The sequence below is a fragment of the Trachemys scripta genome, chromosome 1 (genome assembly GCF_013100865.1).
Source record: "Trachemys scripta elegans isolate TJP31775 chromosome 1, CAS_Tse_1.0, whole genome shotgun sequence".
Lineage (NCBI taxonomy): Eukaryota > Metazoa > Chordata > Testudines > Emydidae > Trachemys > Trachemys scripta.
In genome coordinates this window covers 26,384,751-26,410,188 of record NC_048298.1, presented here as the reverse complement: position 1 = coordinate 26,410,188, position 25,438 = coordinate 26,384,751, and the positions used below count along the sequence as shown (strand labels likewise).

Here is a 25,438-nt window from a genome sequence, read left to right as displayed (position 1 = left end):
CTGAAGTCAGGCTTACCGGTGTCTGTAATTGCCGGGATCACCTCTGGAACCCTTTATAAAAATTGGTGTCACATTAGCTATCCTCCAGTCATTTGGTACAGAAGCTGATTTAAATGATAGGTTACAGACAACAGTTAGTAGTTCTTCAATTTCACATTTGAGTTCCTTCAGAACTCTTGGGTGAATACCATCTGGTCCTGGTGACTTATTGATGTTTAATTTATCAATTTGTTCCAAAACTTCCTCTAACGACACCTCAATCTGGGACAGTTCCTCAGATTTGTCACCTAAAAAGAATGGCTCGAGTTTGAGAATCTCCCTCACATCCTCAGCCATGAAGACCGATACAAAGAATTCATTTAGTTTATCCGCAATGGCCTTATCGTCCTTGAGTTCTCCTTTAGCATCTCGATCATCCAGTGGCCCCACTGGTTGTTTAGCAGGCTTCCTGCTTCTGATATACCTAAAACATTTTTTGCTATTACTTTTTGAGTCTTTAGCTGTTCTTCAGATTCTTTTTTGGCCTTCCTAACTGTATTTTTACACTTCATTTGCCAGAGTTTATGCTCCTTTCTATTTTCCTTACTAGGATTTAACTTCCACTTTTTAAAGGATGCCTTTTTGCCTCTCACTGCTTTTTACTTTGTTGTTTAGCCACGGTGGCACTTTTTTGTTTCTCTTACTATGGTTTTTTTGTTGTTTTTGTTTTTGTTTTTGTTTTTGTTTGTTTGTTTTTTAATTTGGGGTATACATTTAAGTTGAACCTCTATTATGGTGTCTTTAAAAAGTTTCCATGCAGCTTGCAGGGATTTCACTTTTGGTGCTGTAACTTTTTAATTTCTGTTTCAATAAATTCCTCAATTTTGTGTAGTTCCCCTTTCTGAAATTAAATGCTACAGTGTTGGCTGCTGTGGTTTTTCCCCACCACAGGGATGTTAAATTTAATTATATTATGGTCACTATTACCAAGGGGTCCAGCTATATTCACCTCTTGGACCAGATCCTTTGCTCCACTTAGGACTATGTCAAGAATTGCCTCTCCTCTTGTGGGTTACAAGACTAGCTGCTTCAAGAAGTGGTCATTTAAGGTGTCAATAAACTACCTCTGCCTCCCGTCCTGAGGTGACATGTACCCAGTCAATATGGGATAGTTGAAATCCCCCATTATTATCTTATTTTAGTAGCCTCTCTCATCTCCCTGAGCATTTCACAGTCACTATATCCCGGTCAGATGGTCAGTAATATATCCCTACTGCTATATTCTTATTAGAGCATGGAATTACTATCCATAGAGATTCTATGATACAGTTTGGTTCATTTAAGGTTTTTACTTCATTTGATTCTACACTTTCTTTCACATATAGTGCCACTCCCGCACCAGCAAGACCTGTTCTGTACTGATATATTTTTTACCCTGGTATTACTGTGTCCCACTGATTATCCTCATTCCACCGAGTTTCTGTAATGCCTATTATATCAATATCCTCATTTTAGTATAAAGCACTCTAGTTCACCCATCTTATCATTTGTATATAAGCACTTGTCACTTTTTAGCTGTCTGCCATTACATGATGTAATTGAATGGGACTTTTTTTCATTTGACTCTTTTTCTCATCAGGTCCTACCTGTATTTTTTCATCTTCCATCCTCTCCTCCTTACTAGGACATAAAGAATCTCCATTAATAGATCCTCCCCTAAAGGATGTCTCGGTCCAATCCACGTGCTCCTCTTCACCTGTCAGCTTTTCCCCAGCGCTTTGTTTAAAAACTGCTCTACGACCTTTTTAATTTTAAGTGCCAGCAATCGGGCTCCACCTATACCTGATTGGAACCAATCCTTCTTGTATAGGCTCCCCCTTTTCCAAAAGTTTCCCCAGTTCCGAATAAATCTAAACCCTTCTTCCCTACACCATCGTCTCATCCGTGCATTGAGACCTTGACGTTCTGCCTGTCTAACTGGCCCTGCGCATGTAACTGGAAGCACTTCAGAGAGTGCTACCATGGAGGTCCTGGACTTCAATCTCTTACCTAGCAGCCTAAATTTGGCCTTCTGGACCTCTCTCCTATCCTTCCCTATGTCATTGGTACCTACATGTACCATGACCACTGGCTCCTCCCCAACACTACACATAAGTCTATCTAGATGCCTCGAGAGATGCGCAACTTTTACACCAGGCAGGCAAGTCACCATGTGGTTCTCCTGGTCATTGCATTATGCCACAAAAAAAATAAAGCTATTTAGAACACATATTTACATGTAGAAAATTTATCATAAAAGCTAACAATACCATTCCATTAGAGTAACTCTCAGTGCTATTACATGTTGGCTATCTACTAGGACAAATACAGATTTAACCTGTCTGGGTACCTTTTTCTCTAGGGCAAGTACTACATCACCATAGAGAGATTAAGCAAAGTTCCTTTCTCATAACCATGAAAAAAATCAGTGTGGATCAGGATCTAAAATTTGAGTATTGCTAGTTTAAACTGAGACCTCAGACAGCAATCCTTACTCCATGAGGCATGTGGTGCTAATGGATCTGAGAAATGTGAAGGGCACATCCACTGTTTGCATTGTGTAAAGTAAAGAAAAGTTTTAAAAGAGAGAGAGAGTAATATGCTGGGTTGACCTACTGAGGAGACTCTAGCTGCCAATTTGTGGTTAAGCAGAAAAGTGGGGATTGGGTGTGATTAGTCCTCTTTAGCCATCTGACTATACAGACCCTATTGTCTCCTAAGCTATTTTCTTCTAAACCACCCTTTGCACGATGGCTGGAGTATTTAGAGTACAGCATGGCTTTGCTCTGAGCCATGTACTCAAAATGCTAACAAAAATTAATTCTATTAAGTTTAATAGATTTGGTGTTTAACTTTGCTAGAGTGGGAGAAGTAGAAACAGAATTGCTTCCATTTTGTTTTCTACAGGTTTTGGAGATCTTAGGAAAGAAGTTCCCTGTTGTAGAAAATGCAAAAGGCTACAAGGTGTTGCCTCCTTATATCAGAGTTATTCAGGGGGATGGTGTGGATATCAACACGCTGCAAGAGGTATGAATTTTCTTAATGTATCAGATGAAATTGACAGTGTCCTCCTTTAATCTGGAGTCTATTACAACTAGTCAGATGTTAATGTTTCTTTACTGACCCATTCCTAGCCTTCATTCTGGACACTGCCCACAAACCCTAACACACAAAATTAATTAAAATCACATGAGGAATAAAAAAAACACACATAACCTAAAATATGTTTCTTAATCTCACGCTTGTAACTTTTATTCTCTCTCATCACCTCGTATACTTTAATCCCTCCCATGTTGAAACTAATTAGGATTAAACTCAGGGCAAAGATCTATCCTTTTATTTGTCTCTAGTGTGCCAGTCATGACTTGCGCTGTGGCAACAGTAGTGATTAACTAGTTTGAATTGTTAGGTTGTAAATTAAATACTGTATTTTCTGGCGTATAAGACTACTTTTTAACCCAGGAAAATCTTCTCAAAAGTCGGGGGTCGTCTTATACGCCGGGTGTCGTCTTATAGGGCGGGTGCTGAAACTTCCGAGCCGGACTGGAGAATCTGCGGTCGCCGCATATGGTGGGGGGAGCTCAAAAACGGCCGCGGCCGCATCCCCGCCCGATGACAAGGTGAGGGGGCGCCTCACCGGGAAGGTGTAAGTGAAGGGCGGAGCAAGCTGCAGGCGTCCGGGACGCCCGGGGTATGGAAAAAAGAGATAGAGCGGCGCTGTGCCCAGAAAAACACGCCTCTTTCACCCGTCTGGCCCGCCCTTGTATCCTATTACCGTACCTCCTTCTCTGCCTCTGAGATCTCGCTCCTGAGGACTGCAGTGAAGCGGCGCAGGCGCGCATGTGCGAGATCTGAGAGGCAGAGAAGGAGGTAATAGGATACAAGGGCGGGCCAGACGGGTGAAAGAGGCGTGTTTGCGCTACCGCTCTGATAGTCTTGGAGACAGGGAGGGCTGGGCAGGCAGGGAGAGCTGACCAATCCAAGCAGGCTTTGTATACAACAACCAGCCAATCGCCGGTAAGGTACATCGCTTGCCGTGACTGGCTGGTTGTTGTATACTGGGTACCACATACAGTACAGCACCAGTATCTGTACCTGTTCATACAGTATAGCACCAGTACATACAGTACAGTATACAAATGTCCAACAGTCAAAACCCCATCATGGCTCCACCAGCAAGAAGAAAGAAATATGAAGCCAGTTTCAAACTTAAAGTTGTAAACTTTGCCATGGAACATAATAACTGTGCTGCTGCAAGACAATATGGAGTAACAGAAAAGATGGTTCGGGACTGGAAAGCAAATAAAAAAGCATTAAAGAGTATGCCAAGGGGTAAGTGTGCATTAAGAAGAGGCACTCCACATTGGCCAGAACTCGAAAAACATGTAGCAGACATGGTGAATGAGCATCGCCAAAACGGTTATGTAGTGACACGAAATAAAATACATTTGTTTGCACTTCAGTGGGCCAAATCTAACCCAGATCACAGCAACAGATTTAAGGCCACTGTATCCTGGTGTACTAGATTCATGGGAAGGCATAATATGGTACTGAGGCAAAAGATGAAAATTGCCCCAAAATTACCTGCAGATCTTGATAGCAAAGTAAATAGTTTCCATCGATACGTAATACAACAGCGCACTAAACATGGCTATGCGTTAAGTAGTATTGGAAATATGGATGAAACTCCAATGAATTTTGATATGGTTGGAAATAAAACTGTCCATCAAAAAGGTGAAAAAACAATTTTAATTAAAACAACAGGACATGAGAAGTCCAGTTTTACAGTGGTACTAGGATGCACAGCTGATGGCGTCAAACTGAGACCAATGATTATTTTTAAAAGAAAAACAATGCCGAAATTCAAGTTCCCTGTTGGTTGTTTTGTACATGTGAATGAAAAAGGCTGGATGGATGAAGAAGGGGTAAAGCTATGGCTTGATAATGTATGGAGCAGGCGACCAGGTGGACTTATTCAAAAATGTAGTCTACTGGTGTGGGATATGTTCAGGGCTCATTTAACTCCCAGCACCAAGCAAATGCTTGCAAGACTAAACACAGATGCGGCAGTTATTCCTGCAGGATTGACATTGTTGGTACAGCCACTGGATGTGTGCCTAAACAAGCCATTTAAAGATCGCATTCAAGAACAGTGGAATGAATGGATGGTTAGCGGCGAAAAGTCATTCACAAAAGGAGGAAACATGCATGCTCCACAGTTGGATGTTTTGTGCAAGTTTGTCATAAAAGCCTGGAATGATATTGATGCAGAAACAGTAATCAAGTCTTTCAAGAAGTGTGGCATATCAAATTCATTAGATGGTATGGAGGACGACTACTTGTGGCAAGATGAAGAGGAAGCCGAAGCTGAGACCACACCATCTGATACGGAATTCGATCCATACGATGACTGCCTTACAAATGTATCACAAGATGTCATTGATGTACTTATGATATCAGATGACGAACAGGAGGATTTTGAAGGCTTTTAAAGGGAAACTGTCACGCCAGCAAAACCTGTAAAAATACCGTAGCTTGCAGTTATGATGGGCGTTGCTAACTCGCCAGGGACTTGCTCGGCACTTGCTCTCTCTCTCTTGTTTGTTATCTTCCTCCTATCATCATCAGTTCCAGTTTGGTTGACAGCTTAGAAAACAAACAGCATGGCAGCTCCCATGGGTTTATTGTCTTATCCTTCCTTTCAGCTTTAGAGTGAATTAGGAAAAGTTTAATCCACTTGCACTGTTTTATGTTTACATGTTTGATGACAAACAGCCTTATGTTTATAAGTGACAGTTTTCCTGCTAAGTACCTGCATGTCATAAGCATTTGAATTAAAATGACCATATTGAAATCAAATCTGATGTTTTTTTAATTTTTTTTTGGTGTGCGTTGGAAGAGGGGTAGTCTTATACGGCGAGTATATCCCAAACTCTATATTTTAACTGGAAAAGTTGGGGGTCGTCTTATACGCCCAGTCGTCTTATACGCCGGAAAATACGGTATGTCTGCATTCAAATTTTCAAGGTGTACTTGTGCTTTTTGAAGGAGATACTTTTGAAAGCAAATGCAAAAGTGTCTACAAACCATTGTTAGTATAAAATATGGTGATGGCGGGGGGCATTTTTAAAAGCCCAGCTAATGAGAATAATTGAGTAATCCATGTTTTATGCAAAATTATACCACATTAACGTACTGGTGCCCGATAGTCTGATAGATGGATACATAATTTTTTACTGTTAAAATTAAAAAGTACAATTTCAGCAAGGTAGAAGCCAAAGTTTTTATTACCTCCTGAAAACTCTAGTGATGAACTTGCTATTATCTGGTGGAAGTCAGTGCAGAGCAGGATTGGTTAATCTTATTTCTGCACTTCATTAGTTACTTGATGTTAAGAGTCAGCCCATCGCAGGATTAATGCTTTTGCTTTGAAAATGAATACCAGAATTGCTCAGGGTATTCATCGTCTTCACCTTAATAAATACTGATGCAGTGCTACAAAATAAATTAGGAAATACTCAGTTCAGTGAAACCTCTTAGATATTAAAAGTACACACAGGAATTCCAGTTCACCAGGTCTGAGCAGCTTTGCATTCTTTTGAATTAAGGACTAGAGAAACTAGACCACAGAAGTGGGGAGTAAAGCAGTAGCACACTGGTGGGAGTCATGCATCTGTTCAGTTTGATAAACCATTTGCATGTATAATCTGAGATCCACGAACATGAACCCAAACAACAAAGCTACAAAGGTGTTTACATCTCACTGACAAATCCTCAGAGAGAGGATGATAGTTGGGATATCGAGTAACAGAATTGTTAGTGGGAAGATTGGCTTGTAATGGAAAACAGCTAACAAACTCGTGCCATGACAGCCCTGGAAAAACAAATCTGATTTTCTTGGTGTGTTTGATGGAAAGAGTGATTTGACGAGAATAGTCTTTCTGTATAATGCACAACTGTGATAACAGCAAGCATGAAATAACTGAATCTGGATATTCTACTCCTGATGGCATTCTGTGCCAAAAAAATAGAAATTCTACGCACAATATTTCAAAATTCTGCAAGTTTTATTTGTCAAATACATGTGGAGGCTCCAGCATGGCACTGGGGAAGATATCCTACCTCTGCACCAGTGGTCTATCACTCTGCAGCTTCCGCCCCCCCCCCCCCCCCCCCCCCCGGGGCCATGGCTCAGCAGTGAGGTTGCACCCAACCCTGACACAGCGCAAGGACCGAGCCTGTCCCAGAAACACCCCAGAGCCCTACCCCTGTGTGCCAGGTGCACCAGGTATGGGAAGGCAGGCTCAGCCCTGCAGGATCCAAATATGGAGGGGCTTAGTGTTGGGAGATCCAGGTGTGGGTTGAGAGGGTTCTGTTTGGGGCAATCTGGATGCGCATGGGCTTGTTGGGGAGTTCTGGGTGCAACGGTAATGGGCTCTGCATGGGGGTCCAGGTGAAGGTGGTTGGGGCTCAATAGTGCAGGGTCTGAGTGTGGGGGAGAGGATAGAGTTCAGCGGGGGGGTTGGGTGTCGGGGGAGCCTCAGTGGGGGGTCCAGATGCTGGGGGAGTGGGGCTCAATGGGGTGTGGGGATCCAGGTGCAGCTGATTGGGGCTCAGTAGAGTGGGGATCCAGGTGCAGATGGCACGTCGGGGTGGTCCAGGTGCAGAGGGAGTGAGGGGTTGGGGGGAGAGGGAGTTCTGAGTGTGTGTGGGGGGGTGAGGCTCGACATGAGGGTCTAGGTATGAGGGGGTCTGGATGCATGGGGGTTGTGTGAATGGGGAAGCAGCTCCGCATACAGTGATCCCTCTCCCTGCAGCTAAGGAGCGATGGGTGAGGAGTTTGCAGAGCTTCCTGCAGCCTGGAGAGAAATCTGGGGGTGGGTCTGACCCGGCTCCAGATGCTGTGCTGGGGAAGAGGAAGTCCCATCCTCCCCAGCTAGGACTAGCAGGTGAGCCCGGCACAGGGTAGGAGCCACCAGCCAGGTCTTCCCTAGTCCCACCCCTTGCCCCACAGTGATTTTCCTCTCTGCTGGCAGCCCTGGGCACCCAAAACATACTGCTAGGGAGGGTCGCATGATTGCTCTTGTGGTTTCACTTTGCTTCCCTGTCAGAAAGTCATTTTTCTGTGGGAAAGCAAAGAAATCTGGGGGGGGACATGAATTCTGCGCATGCACAGTGGCGCAGAATCCTCCCAGGAGTAGTATCCTCTCTTTAATACATAACTACTGAACATTTGGTAACATTGTCTGATTGTTAAACAGAATTCAATTGAGAGTTAGAATATATTGGGCCATATTTATTCCTGGTTTGACTCCATTGACCTCTGATGGGGCTACACCAGCGATTAATTTGGCCCAGTAAATTCAGAGTCTTTCCAGAAGAAAGCCAGTGAGATTCTGGTAAGACTTTTCCTTAACCTGACAAAATTCTAGGAGGCAACTAGATACTAGTCTATCACAAAATCATGACCAGTCTTTAAAATATATATTTATGGAGAAAGGGGGATGGGACCTTGTTCTTCAGTATATGGAGATTCAGTACTGTGCTGCAAGGTGTAAATAGGACAGGAAAAGTTCTTTCTAATACCTAATGTGAAAGGAAATGGACACAAGCGATAAGTCTGTATTTAAATTACTTTCCTATTCAGATCCCAAATATGTAGGATATAAAAATATATGTACTAATTTCCCCACCGTGAGCCTTTTAGCAGCATAGCATTACCTGCAAGAACAAAAAGTCATAACACTTGGTATAAGAGAACAAAGTTTATACTTATTTAAAATTGTAAAGGCATTCTTACTCCTGTTGTTTCAATAACCCCAGATCTCCCATGTTGATGTACAGGATATCAATGCTGGGATTGCTTTAAAGAGGCACTTTCAAGTATTTTACATGTAGAATAAAACATTTTTAAATAGTTTTACATGATCTTATCTGTATATACATATTCATAGTGATTACTTTTAAACTCCTTGAAAGTTTGTTTTAACTTTAAACGTTCCACATCAGTGTTGGAATCTCAAATGTAACTACAATGTCATGTACCAGATACAGTACTGTGGTGATGGGCATGCTATGAAAACCTAGAATGAGAAATTAACTGATCAGTCTAGTTCACTGTCCAAACTAGATGAAATAAAAACAAAAAACAGCAGGAAGAGTGTAAACTGGATTTTTAAAATTCTTTATTTTAATAGGGGATACTGGTAGCACAGGTAAGGAACCTTCTGTTTGACTTCTTATTTTGATGTTTTCACTTTTAAATCATTGCAATCTGCTAACTGCAAAATATACTAGACCTTCAAGAGATTATCTTTGAGCATTCAATTTCCAGCCATCTTTAAATTCTCATACTAGAGAATCCTCTAGTTTGGGATCATGACTGATGGACTAACGGTGCCTACAATGGAAATGGTTAGCTCAGCAGTTCTCAAACTGTGGGTCAGGACCCCAGAGTGGGTTGGGACCCCGTCTTAATGGAGTTGCTGGGGCCTGGGGATGAAGCTGGGGCCTGAGTCCCACTGCCTGGAGCCAAAGGCTTCAGCCCTGGGTGGTGGGGCTCAGGTTACAGGCCCCCAACTGGGGCTGAAGCCCTTGAGCTTTGGCTGGGGCCCCCTGCCCGGGGCCATGGGGCTTGGGCTTTGGCTTTTCCCACCCAGGTGGTGGGGCTTGGGTGGACTCAGGCTTCGGTCCACCTCCTGGGGCCATGTAGTAATTTTTGTTGTCGGAAGGGGGTCACGTTGCAATGATGTTTGAGAACCCCTGGGTTAGCTGGTCAAAATCTGGACACCTGAATTGCTCCCTCTGTATGAGCTGGAAAGTACAACACGCCCTCTGTCTTGCTGTCTCCACCACAATGAGAAACTTCTGTGTGGCATTGCTCTGGGGAAAGGCTGCAGACCTTTGAGGTTTTTGGTGGAAGTAATTCCTTCCTCTTCTACTTACTACTCCTCCTCCTCCTCTTTGGAAGCACCAAATGTGGATCTCAGCAGAAGGGTCAGTGGTAGAATCAGAACTTTGCTATAGCGTAAGCAAGGGTCATACTATACTCCCCCACACAAGGTCATTCTGACCAATGAAGGTCCCTCATGATGGGATTGTGGATGGGTTGAAGCCAGCTTTTCATCCAAAGGTGTTTGTTCATCAGCTGAGGTAATCGAGGAATGTGTCCACAGCATAAGAAGGCCCACTGTCCAGGGATGCCATGGACAGAATGGGGTGAAGCATGTGGCTGGATGCTGGTTGAAGGGGACCAACCCTGCAGCTGTGATTTCTTGCCCCACTCTTACTACACCAGTCAAGCAGAGCCCAGTTATGCCACTCTGCACTGGTAATGCCTGTTAACCTGGGAGTGTCCCCTCAAAATGACTGGTCCTCCCAGGCTGCTTCATGTTCCTGGATGAGATGTTGCTCATGGCCATCTTCTAACAATTTTTTGGAGGTTGTGCTTGAAGGGAGTCTGCACAAACCGCTCTTCTTCCTACCCCTTTCTTGTCTCCTTCAGTTATTCCAGAGGCTCTTGGAGAATCTTCCTCATTCAGACCCAATTAACAACTCTGAATCATTTTGTCCTCCTCGGGTTCCCCTTCTACAAATGGCTTCTAGGAAAGCCTCTAATCCACCAAGGAAGGAGACTCCCTTCCTGCTTATACTCCTCTCTAGGAAGTAGTGTCCAAATCAGAATCCCCTAGTCATTGGCACCAGAGGATGTGAAGTTCATTGTTAAAACCAATATGATTTTTAGATGTATAGAAGAGAAATTTTCAGGATGCCTCAAAATTCTGTTAAATTGAAGTACTACAGGGAGGTCTGACATTCCTTTCTCCTTATCGGGTTGAGGAATCTGTATATGCTGGAACGGAGGCAGGGGAAATTCTCTAAAGAGATGTGTGTGTGTTAGAGGGAGATGTTGCCCCTAAAGACCTGGTGGGAAGAAGTCTGGAGCATAACCTTGAGAAGTTGTGTCTCAGCTGCTGTGCTGTGTGCTGCCTTTTTCTATACCATTACCTGTTGGCTTCCCTGTCATGGCTTTAAGCCTTAAACATATCCTGTAAGAGTAAGTCTAGAACTTTAGTGCTCCTCTATGTGGATGGTCCACTTCTAAATTGAGGCCATGTCTACACTACAAACTTAGGTTGACTCAAGTTACATCAGCATACAGCCGCCACAGTTAGTACGTTGCTTGTGCACATGTGTAGTTGGCTCCTTGTGTCAGTGGTGTGCATAGTCATCAGGAGCACTTGTATCGATGCAGAATGTGGTGTATCATGGGTAGGTATCCCGCTGTGCAACTCGCCACCTTCCAGTGCACTGTCTCTTGGGAATTTTGGCAATGCATGATGGAGCTGAAACAAGTTGGGCAGGGGTGACTAGGAACATGGGGTCAACTTCCCAGAATGCATTATTCTCCATCCCATAATTTCATTGGTGTCCCATAATTTTTGCGCCACCTTTTCAAAATCGCACAAACTCACATGGGCATACTTGGTTTTGGCCATCTCTGATAGAAACCTGGAGCCTGCACAGCTCTGTACTGTTGTCATGAATGTTGCAAGCATGGGGCACACCATCCTGCAGTATTTGCACAGTCACAAGAAGCAGCACAGGGAACATGACAATTCCTTGGAGAGCATACTGCTGTGGGACACAACGAGAAACAATTCAAGGTTGGTGGTGGTGGTCATGGAGCGGCTGGACTGGTTCTGGGCCAGAGAAACAAGCAGTGACTGGTGGGATTGATCTCCTTGTCATGCAGGTTTGGGATGATGAGCCATGGCTTTAGAACTTTCAGATGCGCAAGGCCACAGACCTGGATCTGTGTGCTAAGCTCGCCTTAGCCCTCCAGTACAGGAACACCAAAATGAGAGCTGCAAGGACAGTGGAGAAGTGAGTGGCAATTGCACTGTGGAAACTTGCAGTGCCAGGTTGCTACCAGTCAGTCAGTAATCAATTTGGAGTCAGTAAATCCACCATGGGGGCTATTGTCACAGAAGTGAGCATGACAATTAAGTACCTCCTATGCAGGACTCTGATTCTCTGCAATGTGCAGGATATAGTAATGGATTTGCAGCAATGGGGATCCTGAACTGCAGTGGGGTGACAGATGGCACGCATATTCCTATTTTAGCACCAGACCACCTTACCACAGAGTACATCAGAGAATGGGCTATTCTTCTGTGGTAATGCAAGCACTGGTGGATCACTGAGGATGCTTTACCAATATCCCTCTGGGCTGGTCAAGGTTGGTGCATGATTGCTCACATCTTTAAGAACACAGGACTGTTCAGAAGGCTGCAAGCAGGGATTTTTTTGCCTAGCCAGCAGACTATCATTGGCAATGTTGAAATGCCAGTAGTGATCCTTGGGAACCCAGCCTTCCCTTTGCTCCCCAGGCTCATGAAGCCAGACACCTCAACAGCACCATGAAATACTTTGGTTACCGGCTCAGCAGGGGTAGAATAATAGTTGAATGTGTCTTTGGTCATTTGAAGGGTTGCTGGAGGTGGTTACTCAGAAGATTGGATCTTGGTGAGAGAAATATCCCAATGGTTATAGCTGCATACTGTGTGCTGCATAATATCTGTGAAGCAAAGGAGAAAAAGTTTTCACCAAGGTGCAGGTGGAGTGGCTGTCTGCTGAATTTGAACAGCCAGGTATAAGGGCTATTAGAAGAGCTCAACGCAGAGCTATACAACTAAGGGAGGTGTTGAAATAGCATTTTAATAGTGAGTAGTGTGTGTTGGTGTAGTGTGCTCTACCTGGCCCTCCTGTTTGCAGCCCGGTATGAATTGTGTGGTGATAGCTGTATATGTAGGAACAGTGCATTGTCAATGCACTTATTAATATTGCTTGTGAATGATCTTTTGGAGTCGTGAGACACTGCATAGTAATAGGTAACTGGTCACTTTCAGAACTTCTCAGCACCAGCCAGCGTATGTTGTGAACTAATAATGATGAATAAGGCTAAGATTTTGTCACGGATATTTTTAGTAAAACTCATGGACAGGTCACAAGCTTCCGTGAATTTTTCTTTATTGCCCGTGACCTGTCCATGAGTTTTACTAAAAATATCCGTGACACAATGGAGAGCTCAGCTACAGGATCCCCACACCGCCCACAGCGGGGAGCCCGCTGGGAGCACTGCCTATGGGGGCTCAGAGCTCCAGGGTCCCCCAGCTGTCCCCTGTGGCTGGGAGTTGTGGGGGCCCCACCACCATCACAGCCCTCTGGGAGCGGCAGGGGGACCCTGCCACTCCCAGCTGCTATGGGCTGAAGTCAGAGGTCGCTGGAAGTCACGGAATCTGTGACTTCTGCCACTTCCGTGGAAAAATCGTAGCTCTAATGATGAATTGAATTATGTTACAAAAAATAAATTTCATTCTGAACAAAATCTGTGCAAAAACCGAGGCAATTAAAAAACATTTAAAACTTAAGAAATTAAGAGAACAGAACTTATGAAGAGGAAAAAACATTCATGTCCATTTCAGCTACACATATACCACCTGTGGCTTTCACAGATCCGTATATGTGATTGTCTTCAGTGTCCCTGGGTGGAGTGGTAGGAGTACCTTAGCGAGCCCTGATACCATGTGGAATTTTGAGTGGGGTATAGGGAGGTCTCAATATTGAGTTCACAGTGGGCTGCAGAGGGAGGCGAGCACAGAATTGTTGAACCCGCAGGTCCACTAGAGTCTGCAGCATCTGTGTTTGCTTCCTGAAAAGTCCCAGTATGTCCTACTGCATGTCCCCTCTCCTTTTCCTGCATCTTTCTCGTCTCCACTCCATCCTTCTCCAGGCTGTTGGCAATGGTGATCCTCCAGGCCCTGTGCTCATTGTTCAGTGCCACACTGGCTTGCAGGATCTCCTGGAATGTGTCACCATGAGGACTCGTCTTTCTCCTGCTTGTCTGACTCAGGCATTCTGCAGGTGCGGAGGGGGAGAACCTGAAGGCCACAATGGCAGCAGCTACAGATAAAACAAAAAGATACTATTGTTAGTGTATTCATTAGGGAAAGCAAAACTTAAGATGCTGAACACTCCCTTTGCTCCCAAAAAGTTGTAAGCACTCCATTCTCACTTCTGCTTGCGATTGTGCACTGCTCAGCACCAGCCAGGGTGAGTATGGCCCACCCGGGAAAGGGGAAATGAGGTAGTAATAGCTCGGTTGCATGATTCTAGTAGTATTGGGCAATGACACTGAATACTTAGTCTGCAGAAGAGAAGAATGAGGGGGGATTTGATAGCTGCTTTCAACTACCTGAAAGGGGGTTCCAAAGAGGATGGATCTAGACTGTTCTCAGTGGTACCAGATGACAGAACAAGGAGTAATGGTCTCAAGTTGCAGTGAGGGAGGTCTAGATTGGATATTAGGAAAAACTTTTTCACTAGGAGGGTGGTGAAGCACTGGAATGGGTTACCTAGGGAGGTGGTGGGATCTCCTTCCTTAGATGTTTTTAAGGTCAGGCTTGACAAAGCCCTGGCTGGGATGATTTAGTTGGGGATTGGTCGTGCTTTGAGCAGGGGGTTGGACTAGATGACCTCCTGAGGTCCCTTCCAAACCTGATATTCTATGATTCTATGATACTGGCACTGTTTTCCACAGGCGGTGGTGATTTTAGCTGATATCTCACTCCTGAGTGTAACTGAGGCAGAGAGAGCACAGCTGCTGCTGGTGACCCAATGCTGCCCAGGCCCATATGCTGCTAGCTTGTGCCTGCTGAGTTTATTGCTGGATGGTGTGGGGAAATGTCCTACCGCAGTGGAAGAAATAAGGCAGCTCTCCCTAGAAACATTTGGCAGAGGATTGCAGAGTACCTCCATGAAAGTTTCATCGAGATCTTTCCGGAGGATTTATGGGACATCCCTGTGCATAGAGTGCTCCACATGGACCCCCTCCCTGCCTAAGTCTAAAGGAGAATGAAAAGCAGATAGCAGCTCTTTCTTTCTTGGTTGTACCACTACCTCTTCTAGCACAAGTAAATGTAATGAGAAGTCAAAAGATGTTCTGCTACTTTTTGGGGGGGATCCCCCCAGTTGCCTGTCCCCCATACTCCTCCTCTTCTACCTCCTCCTCCTTGCAGTTCACAGCAGGGGCCTGTGACTTGGACTCCTTGAGGTATCCACAGTGCTGGTAGGGGTGGGGTCTCTGCGGAGGATAAAATGCAACTCCTTGTGAAAGTGGCAGGTCTGCAGCTCAGTACCAGATCAATTGTTGGCCTTCCGGTACGCATGCTGCTGCTCCTTGTTGTAGGCCTTCTCCCGCATCCATAGAGCAATCTACTTTTAGATGTCCACGTTTCTATGGCTGGTTCAGAGCTGTGCCTGCACAGCCTCTTCTCCCCACAGGCCCAGGAGATCCAGTGCGTCCTGCCTGTTCTAGCTGCTGGAAGCCAGTAATGGTTGATGTAAGTAACACAGTGTCTACCCTCGCACTGCATCAACCTAAGTACATCAACCTTGGCTCTACGCCTCTCGGGGAGGTGGTGCTATTAAGTAGGTGTAACCAGGCACTTATGTTGGTAGTAGCCCAATTTAAGTGAAGACACATGCACAACTAGGTCGACATATGTATGCTGCCTTGCATCGACCTAGCTTTGTAGCATAGACCAGGCCTGAGATTGGCTGGCAAGGTCTGCCATGGTCTGAACGTTATCCCTGGGACAGGGTATCGCCTTCTTGTACTGTCCCATCATCCTGCTAGAGCTCTCCTTTAAAGGAGTTTCTGTAAACAGTTATGTTCAGTGTCACAACCTTCAGGCTTCCCTGTCATAGGTTAAGGCCCTGAACAAATCATGCAGCGGGAAAGTTGGGCATGTTAAATATCCTGAAAAGGCTGCTGAAGATCTTGCTGCTTTGGGCTGCTAGATCTTTTAGTCTTCCATTCTCCCCTAATTAGAGAGACAAGGTCGGTGAGGTAATACCTTTTTATTGGACCAATTTCTGTTGGTGAGACAACCTTACACTGAAGTATCAGGAGGTACTTACACCCTTAAATACAAAGTTATTTAGGATAAGTAGTTAACACACATTTCAAAGATCATTCAACAGTCTATAACCCACTAAATACCTTCCTTTCCTCCCCCCCCTTCCCTCCTTAATTTCTTCCCTGTGACTGGAGGGGTGTTAACTGGCCACTTCACCTTGAATGGTCCCTTGAAATGTGTGTTAACTAATGCTAAACAACCTGTTCCACCTTGTATTTAGCTGTGACACTTCGAGCATGTTTCCCAGACCTGAAGAAGAGCTCAGGCCTTGGCTACACTAGCGCTGTACAGCGCTGCAACTTGCTGCGCTCAGGAGTGTAAAAACCCCCGCCCCCCCCCCCCCCCCCCCGAGCGCAGCGAATGCAACGCTGTAAAGCGCCAGTGTAATCAGCGCCTACAGCACTGCACACTCGCTCGCAGCGCTGCAAGCTATTCCCCTCGGAGAGGTGGAGTACTTGCAGCACTGCGAGAGCTCTCGCAGCGCTGGCGGCGCGATTACACTCGCGCTTCACAGCACTGCCGCGGCAGCGCTGTGAATTCTCAAGTGTAGCCAAGGCCTAAGTGTAAGCTCGAAAGCGTGTCTCTCACCAACAGAAATTGTCCAATAAAAGCTATTAACTCACCCGCCTTGTCTTTCTAATATTCTGGGACTGACACGGCTACAACAACACTGCATAGTCTTCCCTAATCCCTTTTCATTTAGCTCTTCCCCTTTCCTTTCTCTGGATGGCCTGGTTGTCACTTCTCATCAGTCACAACTTCAGGCTAGGGATTGTCTGTGTGAGAGAGTAAATAATTTTAGTGTAACATAATTTAAATGTAAACTGTCCCCTCATAACAGAAGAATCCTCTCATCTGGGACTTTCGCACTCTGGTTAGTAGTGTGTTTATAGGTGGCTCCAAGCACTGGAAGTTTCTTGACCTGGGTTGTGACATGCTTTCCAAGCTCATATAGGGGAGCAGTTCAGGAAAACAGATCTTTGACCAATCAGCTTCTCTGGCCATTGTGGGTAGGGCTAATACATCAATCATGACTCTGGACTAGAGGATTCTTGTGTTATGAGAAGACCTTATTTATGGCAAGTTTTTAAATTGTCTGTTGATGGGATTGCATTTAACTTTTTTTCTGATAACTCTCAGAAAAGATGCCAAACAAGAATCGCTCAAGAACTTTGGTTGAAGAAGAGGGTAAAACAAATGCTCTACCACTTGAATATCATCCTAGAAATCTCTAATACAACTAATTCTAGGCTGCATATCCTTAGGAAGAATTGCTCTATTGCAGTTCTGGGTAGAGGCAAGCAAAGCCCCTCTCTTAGTGTTTGTGGGTGAAATGATCACATTGTTTCAGAACGCATTCTATAACTTGAGCATCTGTGAAATCTAGAGTTGGCCCACAATTTTGACAACCATCAGAAGGCTCTTGAATGCCACCACGAAGGATTAAGTTTGGGCAAATAAATAGTATGCTTTAGGGCTCTGTGGCTGGGTGTTGCATTGGCTGGGTGTTGCATTACTGTACTACTCTTGTCTTGGGAAGGGAGGGGGGGGGTGTTTTATATTGCATGTTACAGTGCAGATAACAGTTCTCCAGCAGTAACATTTTATAATTCTCTCAGACTAAAGTATCAATTAAAAATTCAAACAGCATGCCAGGTATTGACAATATTTTACATATATCTTCTTGAACCTGAATGCTAGCTGGCTTCATTGTCTGTAAAAGAGCATCTTCTCAAAATACGCAATAACAAATTATGGAAAATGGCACTTATCAGCCCAGCTCTTAAAATACATTCCTTTATCACTGTTTCTTTTTCTTATCAGATTGTGGAGGGAATGAAGAAGAATAAATGGAGTATTGAAAATGTTTCCTTTGGATCTGGTGGAGCTTTGCTGCAGAAATTAACAAGGGATCTCTTGAATTGTTCCTTCAAATGCAGTTATGTGGTGACCAATGGCCTTGGGGTATGACCTCTAATTTTTTCACTCATTTTATCACATATGAACTCCGAGTTATGGACAGGGGCAACTCTATGTATTTTGCCGCCCCAAGCACGGCAGTGAGGCAGGCTTTGGTGGCATGCCTGCGGGAGGTCCGCTGGTAACGTGGATTTGGCGGCATGCCTGCGGGAGGGCCGTCGGTCCCGCACCTTCGGCGTACCCGCCGCCGAAGCCACGGGACCAGCAGACCTCCTGCAGTCACGACGCCGAAGGCAGCCTGACTGCCACCCTCACGGTGACCGGCAGGCTGCACCCCGCGGCTTGCCGCCCCAGGCACGTGCTTGGTGCCTGGAGCCGCCCCTGGTTATGGACATCTTGGGAATGGAGATTGTGCATAACTCTGAAAGGTTCGTAACTCCGAACAAAACGCCGCTCTGGCTCCAGCAGTTCACGCTCCGGGCCAGGTTCCAGATGCAGCTAGGCAGCTTCCTTGCAGGCAGCTTCTTTCTGGGGAAGCTTGTCCCACTCCTGATTGGCCGAGGGAGGGGAGGTGAAAACAACACCCAGGGCTTACAGGAAAGCATTGCAGACCCCAATGCTGCTCCTGCTCCAGCTGCTTTCGGCTGGCAGCCGGGGCTCACAGCTTTGCCTGCGACTCACAGCATCTTCAACTCCTAGCTGTAAGCGGATGCCTCGCGCATGGTGGTGGGGACAGGGACAGTTGCCCACGTGTCCCCACCTTTAACATGCAATACAGGCACAGTACAGTATTTGCTTTTTTGTTGTTGTTGTTGTCTCTGCTTTTCCTGATTGGGTACTTCCGGTTTCACGTGGTGTCCAGTTGACCAGTCAGTCTGTAATTCTGGTGTTTGTATCTGAGGTTTTACTGTATTTGTATTGCTTCATATTTCAATCACGTTAGCACCATCTGCATGATGTGCATGAGCTCTCATTTGAATATCTCTTCTTATACTAACTTCTTCTCACTTTGATTTCCAGGTGAATGTCTTTAAGGATCCAGTAGCGGATCCTAACAAAAGGTCAAAGAAAGGTCGACTCTCTTTACATAGGACACCCAATGGAGATTTTGTTACGTTAGAGGAAGGCAAGGGGGATCTTGAAGAATATGGTCATGTATGTATTCTGACTTATCACTTCACCAGAAGTAGATGACTTCATTCCCAAACTGAGAGAAAGTAGTTTAGATAGTTAAGCTTGTTTTGGAGATTTGTTTTCAGCCTTCTTTATATTCGACCAATAACCTCTATCAAATAATCTCAGAAGCTCCATCTGTGGCAAATTCAGTATAAACAGCATTGTAGTTATCACTTAGTTTTACTCTCTAGTATTTTCAGTTGGGATTATAGGAAAGTAATGGGAAAAATTGTCTGCCTTTTTCCCAGATCTGAATAGTCTGTTGATGAAATGTAGAATGTTCTTACAGTGCAACCTCAGAAATACTCCCTCAGTATTTAAATATCTTTTGTCAACTGGAGTCTTTTTTTTTAAATGGATTTTTAAAAATCCAGTTTCTGGTAAAGAACCCTCTAGAGAGCATGTCCTCATCTATTTCCTTTTTAAAAAATTAGGCTTTTCTGGTATGTTCATAAAAGCCAAGCTGCTGTTCTTGTCCTGTTCTCAAACCATTTTTAGCTCCATTCTGTCTATGATGCTATATCTGCAGTGTGTGGCATTATATACTGTATCGCTGAGCATAGCCTTCAAAACTGCGTTAAAGTCGTCTACAACTTTAAACTCAAAACTTTAATTGTGCCATAAACTTTGATTAATCCCTTGACATTGTACTCTGGAGGCCACAGAATATCTCAGTAAATGCATCTTATTTCACTGATTTCCTCACCCACTCCCACCCCCGCCCCCTTTACAACAGAAATCCAGTGTATTCTCCAAGATGTACCTGGGACCTCAATGACCAGTTTTACCAGTAAGATGACTGCAGACCTCCTCAGTGAATTGATCTGAATCACTAAGCATTAGCACACTCCTCCTAGATATTTTGGAGGCAAAAGGGGCTGGGGGGGGGGGATGTTTTCAATCTCTCTCAACGTAAGGACTCTTCGCATCTTCCCATTTTCAAAATGATCCCATCCCCAGTAGGGTGTTGTACACCTGCACTAACTTGCACCTACCCACTCTTTATCTTCCCACTTCAGCACCCCGGTATCTGCTTTTCCCTTCCTGCCTCTTATCTAATTTGAGGGGAGGAGGCAGGATCCAGCTGTAGGGAGAAGCAGGGTACATTAGAAGGCCCACCCTAGCAGAGAGTGTAGGGCTGTTGCTCAAACAGCCACATCCCCCCCACCCTGTTTCCAGCACATCACACCCCTAGTAGCCCCAAAATAACCAAGGAAATTGGCCAGATGCCAAGTAACACCTGAGAACTGCCTAACTTGCTATGGGTTAAATGTTACATTATTGATGATTATGCTAATTATGGTTTAGTGTCGAATTTTTAAAAGCACTTGGCGTAGGCCTAATTCTGTTCATATTGAAATCTGAGATAAAACTTCCTTAACTTCAGAGGGAGGAGAATTATGCCCACTCTGAGCACTTAAAAAAATACCACCGTTAGAGGCTTCCAGACAAGGATTTATAAACTAGCCTTGAAACGCTTCTTCTAGTTGGTATTTCTCCACTTTTCAGATGTAGGAAAGCAGAAATTAAATGACTTGCCCAAAGTGTTGAGCTAAATCTGGGGCAAATCAGAGAGTAAATCCAGCACTCCTAGCTTCTAGCCATTTCATTGCACTGCATGTATTCATAATACTTGATGAGGATTTAAAAGTTCACTGCCTTTTGGAATGCTGAGTCATGTTCAGATAGACAGTAAACAACATTTGGGTGCAAGAGGTGAGATCGGGTAGCTGTAGTTGATCAGTAGCAGCAGGCTCAGTAGATTTGAAGGAGAGGAAGGAGGTGACTTAGTGGATAGGCCAAGAGAAGCAGTTTCAAATGTAGAGTGCAGCAAAGAGGGGAGATACAAAGTCAATAGGATACGAGTTGATTGCAGGATGAAACAACTACTGAGAGCTATGCATTGGCTTGACATTTAATATGGGCTCCTGAATTTGGTATAGAAGGGATATATGCAGGGGCTGTGATATGCGTGCTAAGAGAGGAAATATTTGGTTGCCATGTTTTAAATTGGAGAGCGAGGTGGTGAGAGATGTGTATGCTATCAGCTGTTGCCCAGGCTTTCTGAATTGCCACAGTGCTTGGTTGGCAAAGAAACATCAGATTATTGGATTTTGATTTCTTACTGAGGAAAGGACTTTTTCTTGGAGGGGGCGTGACCATTCCTGTCTTTGCAGCCGCTTCACCCAGTAGCCACTTTCTTCTCAATGTTAACCCTACTATTTTGAGGAAGCAGTTAAGACATGAGTTACTAGACATGTTACGCTTGGTGCAGGTGATCACAACAGGCACTAGCGCATTCTAAAGAAAACCTTTACAGGCAGCTGTGTACAAATACTAGGGGCACTTATAAAGGGATCAAATGTGTGAATTGTCAGCAGCATATGGCAGCTGGCAGGACAGTACAATGGCAGGGCAGTTTCTGGGGAGGAAGAGTCAGGGGGAGATTGGAGAAGTCATGCAATCCTTTGGTCTTTTTGGATCAATTAACTGTCTCCAGATAAAGAGTGGCTGTAAACAGGAAATTTCCTAAGTAGTATTTATGCACAGATTTTTAGAATCTTTATTCTCCAGGTTACACTAACATGCAAGTGAGGATAGAGGCAACTAAATAACACCGTTTCACTGCAGAACTGTTTTTTCATAAAAGCTGCCTAATGTATCTTGAAGAGGAAGAGAAAGGTGCAGTCATATAGATTTGCCTGTTCGCAAGCAAGGAAGGCACATATATCACTTTTGCCTTTAGATTTCTCAAACAGATCTATAATTTCAAGGGCTGTCGATTAATCGCGATTAATTGCAGTGTTAAACAATAGAATACCAATTGAAATGTATTACATATTTTGGATGTTTTTCTACATTTTCATATATATTGTATTCTGTGTTGTAATTGAAATCAAAGTGTATATTTTTTTATTACAAATATTTGCACTGTAAGAATGATAAAAAATAGTATTTTTCAATTCACCTCATACAAGTACAGTAGTGCAATCTTTTTGTCGTGAAAGTGCACATAACTGTACTCAAAAACAAAACAATGTAAAACTTCAGAGCCTACAAATCCACTCAGTCCTACTTCTTGTTTAGCCAATCGCTAAGACAAACAAGTTTGTTTACATTTACAGGAGATAATGCTGCCCTCTTCTTATTTACAGTGCCACCAGAAAGTGAGAACAGGTATTTGCATGGCACTTTTGTAGGAGGTGGTATATTTTGGTAACACTTTGAGCCCCACAGAGTAACACACTTGTCCATCCTGGAGGGATCTAGCTTTCAATCATAGGAGGTAGGCCTTATCACAACACAATTCAGGACCCCTAAAGCTTTGAGTCTGTTCAAAATCAGGCAAAATATGGTCCTCCATCTCTAGCAAGTACAATGGGTAAGGAGGAAAGATTTGCTGCCTACTGTGTTGAAGTGGCTTATTCATTAATGTCACTAGATGGAAGCTGAATACAAAATACTCTCTGCTTCCCAGGCCTGGTTGACTAAAATTGCAGGTCCATGTGATGGGATGTGGTGTTCACATTAACACTCTATACAGAGTTGGCTTTTGTTACACTTCTAACTTACAGCTTGTGTCTTTTGGTGATGCTCTGTTTAATACGAGGATATATGCAAAGGAGATTTCTGCGAGATGCTGCAAACAGCTTTTCCAATAGCCATTCCAGAGGGGAAAAATGTTTTGGTCTCTCTGCACACTGAGGGAAGTGAATGTCAGATCGCACCTTTAGTTCTAATATCAGAATTACACTTGGGTGTTGGTCAAGTGAGCTTCACCTTTCCTATTAATTGCTCTAGCAGTGTGTATAAAATATCTTCCCCACTCTGTTTATGTGCTTTCCGCTGTGGCCTGGCACAAGAGGTTGATGTCTTAATTTATTTTGAGATTATACATACTAATTCTTTTACTATAAACACTACTACACATGCATAATATGGCTGAAATATTTATAAGATTTTAATAATGTTAGAATACTAGTGTTACAAATAGAAACACAAAAGTTAGTCTCTTAGCAACTAGGGCCCCAATCTCACAAACACTTTATGTAGGTGCTCATTTTTACATATATATCAGTACGTCACATTGATGTCTACAGGGCTACTCATATATAAAGTTGAGCAGTGCATACGTGTTTGCAGGATCATATAGACGTTTGCATCTGACAGTGTAACTAGTATAGATGTGTGTTCAGCATCTCTTCTTGAAAGAGATCTTATTTCAGGTTCACTGAAACAAAGTGGTATCTGTTACAGGATCTCCTTCATACGGTCTTCAAGAACGGAAAGGTAATGAAGTCTTACTCGTTTGACGAAGTAAGGAAAAATGCCAGACTGAAGGACAATGAACTAGAAGTGGCACCTCATTAAGTTTAATTCCATGTCTCTGTGTAATGAGTATGTACTGCATAGCTGATGAGTTTGTTGTACAGATCTGTGTGTTTGTGTTTTATGATACATTATAGCCAAATTATTTGTTGGTTTATGGACATACTACCTTTTTTCTTTTCTTTTTTGCACCAGTCTTTAGAAAAGATGAAATTAGGAAATGGTACTTAAAATGTAAAATCTATTTAATGCTGAAGAGTGCTTTTTAGGGCCCTTTGCCAGTAGTGATTCAATCTGGTATTGATCTTTTCACAAATGAGACAGAGCAGAGAAACATTTTTATATGGAATAGAATATCACAAAATGGATTTACATAAAATTATCATGATTACTTTGTTTATATTTAACTTGTATTTTTGTACAAACAAGATTGTGTAAAATATATTTAAAGTTTCAATAATTAAGTCTTTCCAACTTTTCATGATTTTTATGAGCACAGACTTTCAAGAAAATATTTTGGAGGAAAAATCATTGCCTTTTGTCCATTAATCAGCAAATAAAAATGGCCTTAAAGTTTCTTGTGACATTGTACCATTTGAAGGTTAAATCAGGACTTGTACCTACTTAAGACCCATAGAATTGCTGACCTCACTGTTCCTTGTAGTTATCTGTAGTAGTCATTCCACATTAAAGAAAATTACTGTTCTTGCTGGAATCTTTAGGTACTATAAGCGTATAGGCCTAGCTAGCAGTGTATGGTATGTAAATGGAATGCCAAATTTGAAAGAATTCTCTACTGCAACTTGTCTCTTGTCAAGTATAGTCCACTTGGCATATGCACCTCAATATTTTAAGAGTAAAGTTTTTAAGAGATATCCTCTTCCACTACAGAATATACGTGTAAAATACTGATAAATATGGAAGCGGTGTATTTTAAAGTAATTATACTTCTGGGTTTATTTTTCATATATTGTAAGTGACATGACTTTAAAGTGAAATACTGGACTGGGTAGTGCACTTTTTTACTTTTTGTATTTTTTTTCATTGATTTGCCTTTTATCAGACTGGATGTTAAATTGTATAAATATGTTTAACTATTTTTTGTTAAACAACTTTAATAAAATATTATGCTAGACAAACTTCTTTTACATGAATCCCCGAAGGGGGGACATGATACAGAGGGATAATTGTGAAAACAAACTATATGAAAGGTACTTTTTAGTCAGCTGTGCTTGATTTTATTCACTCTCTGCATATGCTTGCTTGAACACCTGCTGGAGGACAAAGCTGTCAGTGATTTTGTTTGACAAACCATAGCAAGTTTTCAGATGTTTGACTGTACTGTAGGGTGGCTCTTATGAGAAAATGAATCCCTCCTTTTTTAGAAAAGCAATGGTTTCTGTAACGTTATCCATGCTAAAGAGTAACTAAGTCACTGACCATTGTACAGGCGTTGCATTTGGTTCTGGCTCTAGTGTATTAGCAAGTGATGTTACAGGGCAAATGGTTTAGAAAGATCAAACAATTTAGACCAACCACAAATAATACAAAACATACTTTTATTTGAAGGAAGCTTAAAAAGCCATACTTTATTGTTCTTACTGTCACACCAAAAAGGGCCACATCAAAGAGCTTGTAATGTTTCCGGGATGTTTCCGGGATATGAAGTTAAAACACTTAAGCCCAGTCGCAATCGTTTGTTTTATTTGTTTAAAAAATGTTTTCACTCTTACTGTATGTGATTATACACTTCGGTGATGTATCATTTCAAAAAGTAGAGTTTTAGTAAGATGATAAACACTGACCTTTCACACCCGGATCTGCATTCTGTTGCAGTTACCCATATTGTTCTTATTTGGTCAGGAAAGATTTTAACTCCAGAGATAGAATTAGTAACAGTTAAATAGAATAGAGACTTTCACTCCTCCATGTGATATGTATTAGAGAATTTTATGATGTATGGTTTAAAAAAAAAACTGCTTTCATCCTGTACCAATAAAGATTTTGATAAC

The 25,438-nt window shown here is 43.2% G+C and overlaps 1 protein-coding gene across 3 annotated transcripts in view; it reads left to right on the top strand.

The window, feature by feature from the left end:
- NAMPT (nicotinamide phosphoribosyltransferase) overlaps positions 1-25,129 on the top strand; it is a 60,010-nt gene extending 34,881 nt beyond the window's left edge. The window contains exons 8-13 of one of the 3 annotated variants that reach the window (XM_034766557.1): positions 2,926-3,045; positions 17,142-17,189; positions 17,826-17,966; positions 18,942-19,076; positions 22,253-22,274; positions 23,355-25,129. In XM_034766557.1, coding sequence (XP_034622448.1) covers positions 2,926-3,045; positions 17,142-17,189; positions 17,826-17,966; positions 18,942-19,076; positions 22,253-22,274; positions 23,355-23,410 — 522 coding nt within the window. In that variant the 3' untranslated portion in view covers positions 23,411-25,129. The remainder of the gene's footprint in view (positions 1-2,925; positions 3,046-17,141; positions 17,190-17,825; positions 17,967-18,941; positions 19,077-22,252; positions 22,275-23,354) is intronic. The other 2 variants (XM_034766549.1, XM_034766564.1) reach the window with 2 other exon arrangements.
- Positions 25,130-25,438: the final 309 nt, after the last annotated feature.